This window comes from Artemia franciscana, chromosome 13, assembly GCF_032884065.1.
Source record: "Artemia franciscana chromosome 13, ASM3288406v1, whole genome shotgun sequence".
NCBI classification, from domain to species: domain Eukaryota; kingdom Metazoa; phylum Arthropoda; class Branchiopoda; order Anostraca; family Artemiidae; genus Artemia; species Artemia franciscana.
Genome location: NC_088875.1, coordinates 14,361,079 through 14,378,198, shown reverse-complemented (window position 1 = coordinate 14,378,198; position 17,120 = coordinate 14,361,079). Strand labels below are relative to the sequence as shown.

General features: G+C 37.7%; 1 protein-coding gene across 1 annotated transcript; it reads right to left on the bottom strand.

Moving 5' to 3' along the window:
• Positions 1–12,910: 12,910 nt before the first annotated feature.
• LOC136034262 (brain acid soluble protein 1-like) lies at positions 12,911–16,780 on the bottom strand. The gene is made up of 3 exons (XM_065715403.1): positions 16,753–16,780; positions 14,372–14,535; positions 12,911–13,054 (listed from the first exon to the last, which is right to left on the bottom strand). Exons 1-3 carry the CDS (start codon positions 16,778–16,780, stop codon positions 12,911–12,913), a joined length of 336 nt encoding a protein of 111 aa, XP_065571475.1.
• Positions 16,781–17,120: the final 340 nt, after the last annotated feature.

Here is a 17,120-nt window from a genome sequence, read left to right as displayed (position 1 = left end):
ATATGTAAGAAAATATGATTATGCTAAGTCTATCCTAAACTACCATTATTAAAAAAACAATGAAAAAATAAATATGAAAAAGTTTTTTTCAACTGAAAGTAAGGAGCAACATTAAAACTTAAAACGAACAGAAATTATTACGCATATGAGGGGTTCACCTCCTCCTAATACCTCGCTTTTTACGCTGAGGTATTTTTAGTAATTTTAACTATTTATTGTACGGCCTTTGTGATTCAGGGGTCTTTCTCAAGGAATTGGGACAAAATTTGAGCTTTAGTCTGAAGAGCGAGGTAATGACGAGGGGGTGAACCCCCTCATATACGTACTACAGAATACAGAAGTACTGTTTTAAAAAGTAGAGTTGAGAGAAAGAGTCAAACTTTAGCGTAAAGAGCGGGGTGTTGAGGAGGCAATAGCCCTTTTCATATACGAAGTAATTTCTGTCCGTTTTAATGTCACTCCTTACTTTCGTTTTTTAATTTAATACTTTCTATTGACGCCAGAGCGTCAATTGCGCCTAATTGAAAACATTATATATTATTTTCTCTTGTACAACATTAATAAGCCGAACAATAATCAGACTTCTAGGAGTTACCATCGTTATTTAATACCAGTTGCATTAGTTCTTTTCAGGAATCCTGGTTATTATGTTGACTTTCTGTTTTTGTTGTGTTATTTATGTTGATGTTATGAACAATTAACAAACTCGCAATAAAAATTGCATTCAGTAAAGCGCAATCGACGCTCTGGGCTTAGAAGGATTGGGGGCGGGTTACCCCTATTCCTGTCAATGGTAATTTTTCTTCGCTATAAGTTATATTTGATTATTCATTGTAGTTTCTGTTCGTTTCGGGTCTCATTTATTCATTTATAGTCCGTTTTTCGTTTTAACTAGCGTGTGACTATTTCTGCTTGTCTTTGGTTTTATGTAGCCCTTTAATTTTTATCGATAAACTTATTAAATTAGTGGTGTTTAATTATTTTTGGTTGGTTTTCAATTGACAGTGTTTTTTAATGGTTAGTAAGATAAATATTTGGGAAGTTTTTTTCGGTTTCTCTGCTTAAGAATAAAGATTTTCATTTGATCCCTATATTTGACAACATTTTACAACAAATTTTAATAAGTACTCAAGTATGGTTCTCTAGCATGGGTGGTCCAAAAAAACGAAGGAGGATTTGCTAGATATTTTTCAGAGAAATTGCCTACAGATTTTTGTTGGGTACCCGGCTGACCGACCGTATCTCAAACAGTAAGCTGAACAAAGAATGTGGTATAGTCCCGCTTTCTAGGGCAATAATGCGAGAAAGGATGAGATGGCTAGAACACGTTTCATGGATGAAGGATGACAGATTGCCAAAGATTGTCGTTATCGGTCAAACGTCTAGGACCAAACGAAAAGCTGGTCATCTCTGAATGGGGCGGAAGAATGATATAAAGAAAGATTTAAGAGATGTATGAACTTCTTGGGAGGGTGTAAAGATAGAGGCTTTGAATAGACTGGGACGGAGGAGGATCATGCGTAGCTGTGTTGGCCTCAGGCGGCTTTGTACTGTACTTGGAGTTGTTAGTAGTATAGAATTTTGGATGAATTAGGATGGAGAATATTATTCATATTGGTGGAAAATCTTCAATTGTTCTAGCCCCCTTTAGGGTTGAAGCCATCCTGACCCCCATACTGATACAACCTTGAATATGAACGAGTGTCGATTACTAATTTTATTGGAAAAATCGTGTTTCGTATTTTATTTTAGCTTCGTATGCGATTAAATCAGAGCATTTTGAGCTTTTTTTTTAAACATTCTGTTTTATTGTTACTAAACTAAAAATAGAAATACAAATTCCGAAAACCTAAGATGGTTACCCATTCCAGCATCCCTATGATGTTTCATTGACTGGCTAGTGCTGGGAAATAAAGAAAAATAAGATAAGTCCGGGCATCAAGCATTTTTTATATTTTCCAAGAATTTATTCCGCAACGTATTTTTGTGTTGAAATGAAAACAAATGGTCACTCATTAACGAATCCGCTTTGTATTTGAATCATTTTTTCACTCGGTATTAAAGAACTCTTTTTGTTTTGAATTATTCATTTATAGTTTGAATTATTCATTTATTTTGATCAATTTTTTTACATTCATCAAGCTAGTTTAACAGAATCAAATCTGTAGTTTTTTCTTTCTTTTTGAATGTCCGGTAAGTAACAACAAAACAAATGCAAGAGTTAACAGCAGTTATACTTTACAGACTAATCTCATAGTCTTTTGACTAATGCTGTAGATTGAAATCAAGTAGTTTTCAAACTAAACTTATTCCGCAATGTATTCTCGTGTTGATAAGAAAACAAAAGGTCACTCATTAACGAATCCTCTTTGTATTTGAATCATTTTTTTCACTCGGTAAATTTTTTAGAACTTTGTTTTGAATTATTCATTTTTTGTTTTTCACTTGCAAAGATGACTAGGGAAGACAATATTCAAGAGGAGGATTTTAGTTACCGGTTTAAGGGTTTTCGATCATGGAACTTTAAGTAGTAGATCTATTATGTTTTCAAGCCTTAACAATCCAGAAATGAAACTAAAATCACATTTTGGTGCCGTGGAACAGAAAAGCAAGACCTATCGGCGTTTCTAGCTTTTTGTAAGAATTCCCAGAAATTTTGTTTCCGCAATAAACATTTATTATCAGGATGAATTTAAATAATAGCCTGCATACCTTAATCAGTATTAACGGCAAGTTTCTCTTATGAGACACTGTTATTTTTAACGTGTTTCTAAGATTTTGGCTACTATTGGCCGTGGTTTTTCTCCATTAAGGTACAGCTGTAGCTGAAACCTTTACCTTCAAATCTGTTCGGGGCCTCGGCATGAAACGTTTCACTAATCTTCAAACACACAGGACAAAAGAATAAGACATTGTTTCTTAAAGGGGGGGGGGGTGTTTTACATTGAAATGGAATAAAAAACACAAAAGAATTATTCAATAAATAAAGACTACTTCATTCGAGTGAGCTCAGACAAAATCGGCTCAATTGCATTTTCTACTTGTATTGTGGATTTGAGGAAGGTCGAGCTGAATGCCGTTGATTTGAATGGCTGTTGAGTCAGACAGGGATGGGTTAAACGCAGGTTGAGTTGAATGAGGTTTGTGATAAACAAGGGTTGGACTGAACGGAAGTCGATTTAAATGGGGGGGGGGGGCGGGGGTCGAATTATGATTCATTTGTATGTGTATTCAGTTAAATGGGGATTGAGCTGTAAAAGGGTCCAGTTAAATGGGGGGTTGGTTGCATGAGGACTCAGTTGAATGGAGTTGAATTGCATAGGGTTCAGCTGCACGACGGGTCAGTTGCACGAGTGTTCAATTAAACGCAGGGCTGAGTTGCACGAGAGTTCAGTTGCACGGGGTTCAGTTATATGGGGGTTGAATTACATGAGTGTTTAGTTGCACGAGGGTTCAGTCTCAATGGAACCACACGATAGTATTGCAATGATGCTATACATTGTATGAGAGGTGCTGTATTCAGATAATATTTTTCATTAGTAAAAATATGGCAAGAGAATGACCCCAAAAGAGTTAGCAATTTAGTGGCCTTTTTAAGCTTCCTTCAGGTGAATACATTCAAAATTTTGAAAATGAAATTTTAATATCATAGGGAAGGGTCCTGAGGATTTTAGGGATGCCTGGGTAAGGAATTGCCCAAGATTGGTTGGGACGGTTCTGTATTCAGACAATATTTTCGTTAATATAAAATATGCCCAGAGGACGACCCAAAAAAAGATATCCAGTTAATGGCTCTTTTACGCTTTCTTCAGGTGAATACATGTAAAATTCTCAATAGCGTAATTTAAATAAACGAGGGAGCGTCGGGATTTTAGAAATGCCTAGGTGAGGCATGGTCCAAAATCGGTTGGGAACCTTTGGTGTACAGTCTTGTACAGTGCCACTGTTTCTATCTATATAGTTTCTATATTTCTATCTCAGAATTGTCACTCATCAGTGTTTAGGCACTATTTAATAAAAGCGTTGTCTTGAGGCTGAAAATGACACTTTTTGTGGTGCCGTCTACATCGTGCCTTAAAAAAGCACTAGAACCGTTAATTCCGTTCAAACAAGGCCGCTCGTTTTATCTCTGACCTACCGTTCGGTAAGCTCTCTATTGGGATAAAACAAAAAGGAGAGCTCAGCCCAGTTACCCATGCTAAAAATTCCGCTTCCGTCGGGCGTTAAAATCGGTCAACGTTAAAATCAGGGATTGCCATGATTTTAGATCATGGCAATTCCATTAACTCTCCCGTAATTTGTATTATAAGGAATGTTTACCCTATTTCAACCAAAATTGATGTTTCGCGACGCAAAATGGAAGGAAACGGCGCTTCGCCGTCATACCATGTACTTTCTTACTGAATAATGGCGGTTCATTTCCAGTCAAGTGAATTATCTTTCAATGTTTTACGACTAACGGATCGAGTCGATGGTTTTGAAAATTCCAGTAATGGGCTTTTATTTGAACCCTTCAGCTGAGTCTGAATGAAAATTATTATTAATGAGATAGTACTACTAGGGAGGCATTTGTCACTAAACAGTTTTTTGAAAATTATTTTTTTTTTTTATTTCGGCTACTACGGCCCGTTGTTTACTCATTACTAGATTTGCAATTTAGTATTGCATATTCTACTTTGTATTGAGCATTAATCTTCTATTGTTTTATACTTTGTCTCCCTTGTATCTCAACTTTTTATTGTTTAGCCCTTTTTCTGAACCAATTACACTAATTTCGGAATTTACGACTAAGAATTGACAGATATTGGCAGGTAAAGAGTTAGGTATGCAGAGAAGAAGGGAAGAGCAAAGGAAAGTGGATAACTGAACTCCCATAAAAAGAATGTTGCGGTATTAGGCTAAACTCATCGAAGGCAAAACTCTCTTTTGGGCCTATTAATCGGTATCAAGGGGGGGGGGGCTATGAATATTGTTTTTTTTACATATTTCACAATCTTTCCGGCTCGACCTAAAGGTTATATGGTCCTTTCCTTTAATTACTAAAATAACGAGATTATGGAATTTGTAATCCCAACAATTTAGGCTGATATTTTTCGATAAGTGGCAATATTATCGCAGAAAGCCAGTTATATGGATTTTAAGCGTCAGTTCAGATTCCTTTATTTAGCTTTCATCAAATGTAAGCTTTTAATATTATTAAATAAAAAAAAACAAGTTTTTTTAACTGAAAGTAAGGAGCGACATTAAAACTTAAAACGACCAGAAATTACTTCGTATATGAAAGAGGCTGCTTCCTCCTCAGCGCCCCGCTCTTTACGCTAAAGTTTGACTCTTTCTCTCAATTCTTCTTTTTAAAACAGTAAAAAACTTTAGCGTAAAGAGCGGGGCGTTGATGAGGAAGCAGCCTCTTTCATATATGAAGTAATTTCTGGTCGTTTTAATTTTTAATGTCGCTCCTTACTTTCAGTTAAAAAACTGTTTTTTTTTGTATTTAATTTCTGGACGTTTTTGAATCAATGCATGTTTTGATTTTGGCTCTCCGCAGAGGAATACTTAAAACAAAATTTGCATTTTTTTTTTTTGGCTAAATGGCTTTCTCATAATTTTGATCAAATGATTTTGAGAAAAAAAGAGCGGGGGAGGAAGCCTAGTTGCCCTCCGACTTTTTGGTTAATTAAAAAGGCAACTAGAATTTTTAATTTTTTAAGAATATTTTTATTAGTAAAAGAATTACGTAACTTATAAATTAGCTTACGTAAAGAACTTTTGTATTCTCATATTTTTATTACATATATGAGGGGGCTCGCCCCCTTGTCAGATCCTCGCTCTTTACACTAAAGCTTAAATTTTGTCCCAATTCATTAAGAATGACCCCAGAATCATAAAAGCCGTAGAATAAATAGTTGAAATTACTAAAAATACTTTAGCGTAAAGAGCGAGGTATTAGGAGGAGGTGAGCCCCTCAAATGGGTAATAATTTCCGTTCGTTTTAAGTTTTAATGCTGCTCCTTACTTCCAGCTGAAAGAACTTTTTCATATTTATTTTTTCATTGTTTTTTTTTTTTAAATAATGCTAGTAAATCCTGCGCTCCCTTCATGGAGATTTTCTTCCCCCATGACAAATTATCGATGGAAAGTTCCCCCAGCATATCCCCCTCTTCTCAACCCCTCCCCCAACCAAAAAATACTCCTGAAAACGCCTGTACACTTCCCAATAACCATTGCTATATGTAAGCACTGGTCAAAGTTTGTAACTTGTTGCCCCTCCCACAGGGACTGTGGGGGAGTAAGTCGTCCCCAAAGACATAGTTATAAGGTTCTTCGACTACGCTGAATAAAATGGCTATCTCAGAATTTCGATCCGTTGACTTTGGGAAAATAATTAGCGTGGGAGGGGGCCTAGGTGCCCTCCAATTTTTTGGTAACTTAAAAAGGGCACTAGAACTTTTCATTTCCGTTAGAATGAGCCCTCTTGCAACATTCTAGGACAACTGGGTCGATACGATCACCCCTGGGAAAAAAAACAAGAAAACAAAAAAACAAATAAACACGCATCCGTGATCTGCCTTCTGGCAAAAAATACAAAATTCCACATTTTTGTAGATAGGAGCTTGAAACTTCTACAGTAGGGTTCTCTGATACGCTGAATCTGGTGGTGTGATTTTCATCAAGATTCTATGACTTCTAGGGGGCGTTTCCCCCTATTTTCTAAAATAACGCAAATTTTCTCAGGCTCGTAACTTTTGATGGATAAGACTAAACTTGATGAAACTTATATATTCAAAATCAGCATTAAAATGTGATTCTTTTGATGTAGGTATTGGTATCAAAATTCCATTTTTTAGAGTTTTGGTTACTATTGAGCCGGGTCGCTCCTTACTCTTGCTGTGAGGTATAGCTTCATCTATTGATTATGGTCCACCTTAGGGTCGCGGTCTACAAGCTCTGATATGGCGATCTGGGCATTCAGTCCAAGATAAATTTTTTGGATAGCTACATAGTAATTGTCATCATTTATATCAAGTGAATTTTTCAAAGCATTTACATATCCTACCTCAAGAAAGTTCTTGGAGAGAGTTGCAACAAGTCTTTTTGTTTCTAATTTAAATGTATGGAAAAGGGGAGACTGTCATTGGAAAAGAGCATTGAATTCAGCCAACATGCCCAAAATATAGTCCATGAACATCATCATTATTCTCATAAAAGGGTTTTTCAAGCCACCAAGTGCTAAATCGTTTCCATGGGTAGGATCATCAGACACAGCCTCAGTAAAATATAATGTCAGAACATCCCATTGCTAAAGAATCCATTTGACGCAGCTATGTACAGATAACCATCTAGTTTGTCCAGGGGACAATATCTTGTGATTGCCAATTTCTAAGAAGTCCTCGAAAGCGTTCAATGAATTCACTCGTTTTGCACTATGACTGAAGTGGCTGTGAATGGCTCCGGGTTTTCACTAAATGGCACTGTTCCCTGTCACACCTATTATGTTCAATGAAAAAGTCAAAATATGGCAAAAAATCACCAAAAGTCGGTAGAAAATCGGTATTTCGGTAGGCTTGAAATTTATTCGGTAGAAAGCTCCGAAAATCGGTAGATCTACCGATAAATCGGTAGAAGTGTAAACACTGGTAAGATTAGGTTTGTAAACTAATGTTAAGAGAACTAAGTCGCTAAGACTAAGAATGAGCAAAGATAAAGAGGAAGGGAGGCTGGGTAACAAGATGCTTAATTTCGTGGACAGCTTCACTTATCAAAGTAATACTTTTGTACAAGTCGCTGGGTGTAGTGAAAGTGTTAAGAGTAGAATAGGCAAGGCTCAAGGTTTTTTTTATAGTTGAAAATAGTTTGGAAGAAAAGTCTGTACACAAACATCAAAATACTTCCGTTCCTTTCCGTGGACAGCTTCATTTAGATAAGACAAAATTTAGCAGATGAGACATTGATGAACAGCAGTTTTCTCGTATTAAACATTATTAATAATTATTTGATTTTTTCACAGAAGTATCACCAATGTGGACCATATTGGCTGTACAAATGTATCATTAATATTTACAGTGTATGTGGATATATAAAAAAGGTAAATGATACGGAATTAGACTTTACAGTCCGTACCGGCGGTGCTGATCTCCGTTTCTTGGCCCTTCAGCCAGGAAGTGCAATGGGGGGTCGGGGGCCAGCCATCCTGTGCTTTCGCACACCCTTCCTGTTTACCTTCCCCAGATTTCTCCAGGTACCCATTTAAAGCTGGCTCGACTCTGGCTCAGCTTACAGAGTCAAGCCACTGACCCCCGTCCCAAACTGAAGAATTGGGTACACTGGGATTCGAACCCACGTCCTCTCAGACGAAGGATCCCAAATCCAGCGCACCAACCAACTCGGCCAGGACGGCTTCCTGGCCGTCCAGGAAGGCCATATATATGTGGATACATATATTTGGACAATATAAGAGTATTCATTTCACAAGATTATCGCATATACCTTATTCACAAAACATTAAACAGAAAAACTAAACAAACAACTTTTGTGTACTCAATAAGATTTTTTTCGGAACGAACTTAGTAAAATTGGTTCCTTTATACAATTGGGCAACATGATCCACACCTCTACATCAACTTGTCGTAATGACAGTGCACCTCTATGGCTGTTTCGCATTTCTGATATGAGTAAATTATTTTCAGATGAGGTTGTTGGGTATGAATTATATTCTGAAGCCGTTTGAAACATATTAATTTGTTTCAGTCCAAATAGTGCTAAAGAATTAATACACTACTAAACCAAACTTGCAACTTGAAGCAAGGATATCTTAGAAATATTCAGAACTTTTACCAGGCGGAATGAATCACTTGTAGAGTATTTATATGAAAATAAAGTTTTTACTGCTCGATTTTGTATTGCTTGGATTTTACGTGCATTATAATTGAACGAAATAGACCAAAGAGTATATCCATACTCTAAATATGAACAAACCAGAGTGTAATATACAGTTTTAAGTTCTTCATGAGGAATAAATGAGAAATAGCCATATATGCTTTTACTTTAGGCAAAGCATGTAGAACATAAACCTTAACTAGGAGATAAAATAGAAGTTAGTTTTGCTACCTTTAAAGGTTGGTAATTAATGACAAATAAAGGACAGAGACAGGTGGATTGATGACTCAAAATGATATCCATGGGTACCATAAATTTACCTTGAAGCAAAAACTTTACCGTTAAGAGCAAGATATTGAGCAGAGGACTAATTTCTGTTTGTTTTTAATTCAATATTGTTCCTTATTTTCAGTTGAATTTTTTTTTCATTTAATTTCTGATCGTTTACTTCTGAGTTGAGTTTGGCTAGGTAATATCTGAACGAGCCAAAATACTTATTTCAGGGCTGGGGAGCCGGTTAAAAGATTCTACGGACCAACCGTCTGTTCTACTGAATAATCTGGGTAATATTGCCATTAAAATTACTTTTTTGTACCAACTGGGACCAATTACCTTTAATTTTTTTACTTCATATAATTTCAATCTACCGAAATACCTAATGAAAATTTTTTGAGACTTTAAATTACTTGCGCGTCACCCCCACCCCCCTCTTTTTCACTGATTCAAGTTTTTTAACCTGTTTGATGAAACAAAAATCCTAAATTTCAGAATTTAACGATTGAACGAAAGGCGAATACTATTGTTTTATTTTTACAGGTGATGCAGTTTAAAAAAGAAGAATCCTTTAACATTCGGCAAAATTCTGAGAAAATAAGAAAATTCCCTTTAAAATCCAAATTTGCTTCTATAGAAGGGTGATATTTAGAGAAAACAATAAATACATTGATATATTTATTCTTCTACAATGAAATTAAACCATACAAACCATCATTACATAGCATTAAAACCACAATATCAACGCTCCCCCCTCCCCTCCTACAAGGTTCCCTGACCAGGAATACAAAAAGAAAAATATAAAAGTAAAAAGCATAAACACGAAATATATTCACAAATGAAGATGAAAAGGAAAGTCAGCAGGCTGCATCATATAACGAAACCGAACAAAAAACCATACCTATTAAACATTCCACAATTTCAACTTTTACTTGAGACACAAGCCACTTAAGCATAAGAAATAGAAAAGAAAGTGTTAAATCTAACGCAGCTTAAAAGTCAATACTAATGTCTTCTATAACCACAGTAGAATAATTGGCAGGGGTGTCACAAGCCTTTCACCTTGGGGGGGAGGGGGGACGCCCGAGATGTGCCGACAAATCTTAGGCAAGTGCCGACGAAAAAAAATTCTCCAGATGTCGGTAGCCTTTGCTGAAATTTAAACTCGAAAAAAAACATGTCATATATAATAGTTTAAAACAATTAAAAGAGATGAGACACATGATCAAACCCCTACGAATGAATCAGCTAAACTTTAAGCCAATGCTGCTTTACAACTTTCCACTTGTCTACAAGAGGGTTGAGGTCGATCTTGGTCAATATGTCTTTTTCTGACATCATAAGCATGAGATGGTCAAGTCTTAAGTCTCCCATTGTTGACCTCAATCTGTTCTCCACGATCTTCACTTTACTTCATTTTACAATATTAACTCACCTTCATCCGATATTGCCGGAATTGTTTTTGCAAATATGAATGCTATGTACACTAAGGGCAATCCTCTTCTATTCTCCTTCGCTAGAGAGAATAGCTAGGCAAACTCAATTACGCTTCTAGAAACTTTGTCGTTTTCACGCTTTGAAACTTCTGCAAAAATTTCCATTTCGGACTCGAACGCTTGGACAGGCATATCTGCTATTGGGAACGCAGCACTGAAAGCTTGACACTGCGAAGGTTCAAGGTTCACGAGGTAATCAAAGACAGGAAGTACCAGCTCCTTTGTTTCAACGAATCCTATGGAAAACTCTTCACCTACGACTGTTAAAACTTTCTTAAACTCAGTAGTATAAAATGTGACAAGCGACATCTACAACATACCATTTGGTCTGTCGCCATCGGCGTATCTTTGAGGAAGCCACAGCTGACGATGGTATCGTCTATGTTCCCCCTCCAACCAAAAGCAGAATTCTTCGTCAGTCATGGCACAATCATCGTCCTCTTCTCCGCAAATTATTGCTTGGCCATACTGGCAGATGTCGTTACTTGACCAGCGAGTTCGCTCTCGTTGCTGATGGATTGTTTGATGACAGTCACCGTGGCTTTTATCAAGTTGCCTGCACTGACGATATCCAGCTCTACTGCTTGAATTTCATGAATCAGGATGTTTTCTTAAGAAAGTAATGCCCTCATGAACATCAGCTTGCTATGAACTCGAATCTAGGAATGGCATTAAGAAGCACGTCGGACTTTGGCTTGGTGTCTGTATCAAGGGTGTCTAAATTTTCCATTTCTCTCCGCAGTCCAACAACATCTGGCAGAAAACTCCAAAACAATTCAAGTGACCCCGATCTTGCAGACCAACTTGTTTCTGACATTTCTTTTAGATGAAGCCTGCTTTCGACGTCTTCTACAGCCTTGTGGTACAGATTGAAACTCTAGGATCCCCCGGTGAAAAAGTTGTAGGTTTGCTGTAAGACACCAAACATGTTGTGGGTCAAGGAGCTAGATTCACAGCAATGCTCCACTATAACGCTCCCTCTGTGGGCGAGGCACCTGAGGTAGGGAGCATTTTTTCTGAGTTTCTTGGAAGTCTGAGCCTGTGCTCCCTCAAAACGGCCACTTATGTTACTGGCAAAATCATAGCATTGAAATGCCAGTTTGTCTTCATTAATACCAAGCTTTCTTATAACTTGCAGAATTTTTTCGGACAGATCTATTCTTTTCTTCGACTCAGAATCAACGACGGTGAGTAAGCGCTCTTTAGCGGCTCCTTTGACATCAACGTATCGAACACCAATAGCTAAACGTTCTTCATGGCTGACAGTCGGTGTTCCGTCTGCAAACACTCCAAAGAAGTGAGCTTCATTACTTCCGCTACGATTCTCTGAGCCAGCCATGTTCCAAAAATGGCAATCAATTCGTTTTGACCACATCCCGACAGATAGCTTGTGACATACGGCTTGTTCCGCTTACTCATCCATTGATTCATTTCAGTGTTATGCCTTGAAAGCACATTGGATAGCTAAATGTAGTTGCCCACTTCATGATCTTTGCCACGAAATGCAAGATTTTGTTTACCTAGCGTGGTGGTGATGTCAAGCAACATGCGTATGATTCAACATCCTCTCTCCTTTTCTTTTTCTGACTCTATATCCTTTCTGAAATTCTCCTTGTCAACTAAGTAGGGCAAAGACTTGTCTCTCGCTTCAAAAGAAATGAGCTCACCAACAGAAGCCTTTTGGCCATTTGATCGGAAATGAGTAACGAGCGTTCAAAGCTTGACACCCTTTCTACGCATCTTATGCCAGTTTCTAGTTCCAGTAACGAAAGCCGCATCTTTTGTTCCTGTATTTGCGTCCAGGTCCAGTTGGGAACAAGGAACACGTGAAGCAGTAGGCCGAATCCTTTTCCACAATATACTCTTAAGTGCGGGTACTCATTATACCAGTTTTTAACGAAGCACAGTTGGTGTTTGGAACTCTGTGCTTGGGTTGCCTCGTTTACTGGGAAGTTGAACTTCGGCTGAAAAGGTCCTAGCTCAATAAGTTTCAGCTTTTCAGAGTTGGAATGTTGTTCTTTCCTCAACCCAGGATCATGCTTTACTCTAAAATTCCAACCCGATGTAGAGTTTCGGCCTCTGACTCGACCGATTCACTTCCCTTTCTTTTTTGAGCAATGACTTTCTCAGACTGACTAATAAGTCTATTTTTGCATGATCAAGCTGCAAGTGTCAATTTTTCTGCTGTCTCCGTACCTTCAATAATACAAGAAAGAAGAGCGAAGATAATGCCGATTCCTACCGTCTCATCCAGGTCAGTTTCTGAATTAAGGGGCTTCTGCTCTTTCAGCAGAATCCACAGTAACAGCTAGCAGATCACACGTAGCTCCAGTTGTTTCGGCCGAATTTTCTTCCACCGATGTTGCTGCATTTGAAGCGGATGGACCAGGAAGAACTTTTTCAAACGATGTCTAAAAAATTACACTGATTATTTCACAGTCCTAAACCACTGGCTTAGTCTACGTCGCAAAAAATTTCGACTGAATCAGTTCTAATCCGGTCAAAAAGGGTATAGCCGTATAGGATTGCACTTATCTTGACGTTTAAAGCAGTTATGCCAGTATTATTCATATCTACTTTTTTGTCAGCCCCCGCCCCATTGTGTAATATTCAGTCACCAAATTCTCATGTTCATGTGGATAGTTTGAATCGCGTCATATTTCCCATTACTGTTCGCATTTCTTAGCAAAATATCTTTTCACAATCATGGACCAAAGACCCGAGACTTCTAGAATCTGGCAATTAACGAGATTACATTTATCAGACATTTCTTCCAAAGGCCGTAGACAATTTTATATTACGCTGTTTCTCACATTAAAAACAAGAAAGGAATAACCTCGAAACAGTTCAGACCGATATCAACAAACACTTTGTTTGAATAGAAGCCATATGTAAACAGAAACAGACTTGTTTTATTGGCAGCTGATTATTGTTCAAAATAAGTAATACCTAAAATCTGTGTCTTTTCCTTACACATCTGAAAATCGCCCTAAAGAACCACATTAAAAGCACTAGACCGTAATGCCTCTATGCAGCCTATTTGAAATGCTTCATCCGCGTTAAGCAGAAGCTTTCACGTGAAAATAGGCTAAGAAAACGGTAACACGATGTAAAATAAATGTGTGTGTGCTTCTGTGTGGGTGAGTCTCTAGCATCGCCTGTTTTTTCAGTAAATTCCTATTCCGGCTTCCCGAGTTAATTCTAAAAAAGAGCTCCGAGAAAGATTAGTATAGCTTGAACGTATTCCATATCCAGTTTCTTGTACAAAAAATGTTTCAGTATAAGGTCGCTCAATATTTGGAACAGAACAACCACTGCCTCATACACAGGACTTACTTTTGTATCCGAACAAATGGCAACTGCTCAGATAAATGAATTGCTAATTATTTCTTATTTGAAAGTCTAAAGTAAATGTGTACTAATTTTGTCTGTTTTGGCCTTTCTGGGAATTTCAGTTCTACATCAAATTATTATTCTTTCTCCCTACCTGAAATTCTTAATACTCTTTCATTTTAGTATTTAATTCGCCTTAATTACATACAACTGAAATTTCCTCGGAAGGCGATAATCACATCTTTAGGGAAAAATATATTTTTCAGTTCTGTTTGACGATAAGATTTACCCACAATTAGTTAATCGGATAAATTTGTTACAGCTAGCCTATGCGTTTAGTTTCCAAATTTCGGGAGGTTTGCCTCCCTAACTATCCCGTGTATAATTATACTTACAATAAGGACACGAGGAGGCTGCGACTCTGAAGCACTAAAAGAAGAGGCGCCGCTAAAGACTGATTCAATGCTTTTTGCTGCGCTAAATTGACTGAAGCTTGCATCTTGCTGTTCAAGATCACTTTCGCCAACCACGAATTCTTCTGGGGTTTTCTGTGAGCCACCTGGCCGAAGCCATTTCGGAATGTCAAAGAGGGTCGTCTTTTACACTTTCTTTGGCTTAGTCTTCACCTCAGTTCCGTTTTTCAGTTCTACGGAATGATGCTTTTGCAAGTGGGAAGCTCGGTAATCTGAGTCGAATTCAAAATATCCCTAATCTTTCTTTCCGTCCTTGCACACTTCATAAACAAGCTTCGTCCTAGTTCTCGCTCTTTTTCCTTGTCCTCCGAACATTTTCTTTTATCGAAGCGCAGCTCAATACAATACACCAAACTTCCGTATCTTATGGCTCTAGATCCAATGTCGTACTAATTCAAAATCACACTTACTTTGACATTTTACACTTACTCGTCTTTTACACTTTCTTTGGCTTAGTCTTCACCTCAGTTCCGTTTTTCAGTTCTACGGAATGATGCTTTTGCAAGTGGGAAGCTCGGTAATCTGAGTCGAATTCAAAATATCCCTAATCTTTCTTTCTGTCCTTGCACACTTCATAAACAAGCTTCGTCCTAGTTCTCGCTCTTTTTCCTTGTCCTCCGAACATTTTCTTTTATCGAAGCGCAGCTCAATACAATACACCAAACTTCTGTATCTTATGGTTCTAGATCCAATGTCGTACTAATTCAAAATCACACTTACTTTGAAATTTTACACTTACTCGTCTTTTACACTTTCTTTGGCTTAGTCTTCACCTCAGTTCTACGGAATGATGCTTTTGCAAGTGGGAAGCTCGGTAATCTGAGTCGAATTCAAAATATCCCTAATCTTTCTTTCTGTCCTTGCACACTTCATAAACAAGCTTCGTCCTAGTTCTCGCTCTTTTTCCTTGTCCTCCGAACATTTTCTTTTATCGAAGCGCAGCTCAATACAATACACCAAACTTCCGTATCTTATGGTTCTAGATCCAATGTCGTACTAATTCAAAATCACACTTACTTTGACATTTTGGAACTTAATACAACTGGCGACCTAATTTGAGCTTCCCTCTTTCACAATAAACCGGTTTGGTTTCCTAGCGAAATAACATTTCCTGTATTTCGAATAAACATCAAGAATGTGCTTAGGGCTGTAGATGGATCAGACAATATTATCTTTCAAATTTAGAATAAGAACGAATATACTTAATGTATTATTTACCACGAGATCTTCGGCTGCATCGGTTTCATCCCCGATGCTGTATTTCTGACATTCCGAATTGCTGCAATTTCTTGTCAGCTGTTTTTTTTTACGTTTAAAAAAGAGATGGCTACCAGAATTTGCCCGACTTTAATTATGTGTTTGTTGGCGCTAATAGTGCGGTGCTATGTATATTTTAGTATATGCTTTCCCGATGAAAGTTGACAGAATTAGCTTCATTCTGTGTTTGCTAGTGGCGGTCTGTGCCGACAGACCCCTAAACTTTCGAGCAATGTCCGATGAAAGTGGGCAAATTTTTGTTTCTTATATGCTTTAAAGAATTCGCTTTAATCTGTGTTTGTTGGTGCTCTGTGCCGACAGACAAGTAAACTTTCGAACACTGCCCGACAAAAGCTTACATAATTAGCTTCTTTATGTGTTTGTTGGTGCTCTGTGCCGACGGACTAGTAAACTTTCGAGTGTTGTCTGACGAAAGTTGACAAACTTTTGTTACTTATAAGCTTTAAAGAATTCGCTTTAATCTGTGTTTGTTGGTGCTCTGTGCCGACACACAAGTAAACTTTCAAACACTGCCCAACAAAAGCTTATAGAATTAGCTTTTTTATGTGTTTTTTGGCGCTCTGTGCCGACGGACTAGTAAATCTTCGAGCGTTACCCAACTAACGCTTACAGAACTGGCTTTTTTACGTGTTTTTGGCGCTCTGTTCCGACGGACGAGTGAACTTTCGAGCACTGCCCGACGAAAGTTGATAAAATATTCGTTTATTAGTTGCTTGTCGAAACTGTATTCTTAAGACCTTTAGAGGGGGAGTCCTCCCTCCCCCACATAGTGACGCCCCTGATAATTGGTAGCACTGGGGTAGTCAAGTATACTGCTATATATGACTATAGTTGAAATTAAATCAAATAGTTGAAGTTAAAGAAGTAACATTTTCTATTCAAGACAGGTTAATTATTCCAGACAGACTGATAAACAGTCTTGGAATTGAAATAAAACCTGACAAATAGACTTGGCAATCAAATTTTTGCATCTTCTGTTTTGAAAAGCAATTCTGGGTGATCTTTTTTTTCTAAGAGATGTTTACCCTCTGTGAAAAAAGCCTTCAGTTCCATCCTAGAGATGTAAATATCATGTTTTTTTCTGATTTACCAGCTATTGACTATACGACAAATGCTTTCACAAGTAACGACACTGCCTTCTTCACAAGTAGAAACCTTCCTATTCCGCCGCCAATAAAGCATGAGTCAAGAATCTGGTTATACAAAAGAGGTGACTGGGACGGTTTGAGAAACACTCAATGTTCTCAGCAGTTGAGAACCTTTCTCTTTGAAGGCTTAGAGAAGTCCAGAGATAAGTACCAGGGGATCATAGTTGACTGTGTTGAAAAATACATCTCCTCGAAGCGGATCCAGGTGTCTATAAAGAACAAACCTTGGTTCAACGCCAAGTGTA

Bases quoted from the DNA above. Each gene is read 5' to 3' on its own strand.
- LOC136034262 (XM_065715403.1), bottom strand. From the start codon at position 16,780: ATGGAACTGAAGGCTTTTTTCACAGAGG. The intron at 14,536-16,752 runs GTAAACATCTCT...GGCTTCGGCCAG, and splicing joins GAAGGCTTTTTTCACAGAGG to GTGGCTCACAGAAAACCCCA. The intron at 13,055-14,371 runs GTAAGTATAATT...GTAATTTTTTAG, and splicing joins AGCCTCCTCGTGTCCTTATT to ACATCGTTTGAAAAAGTTCT.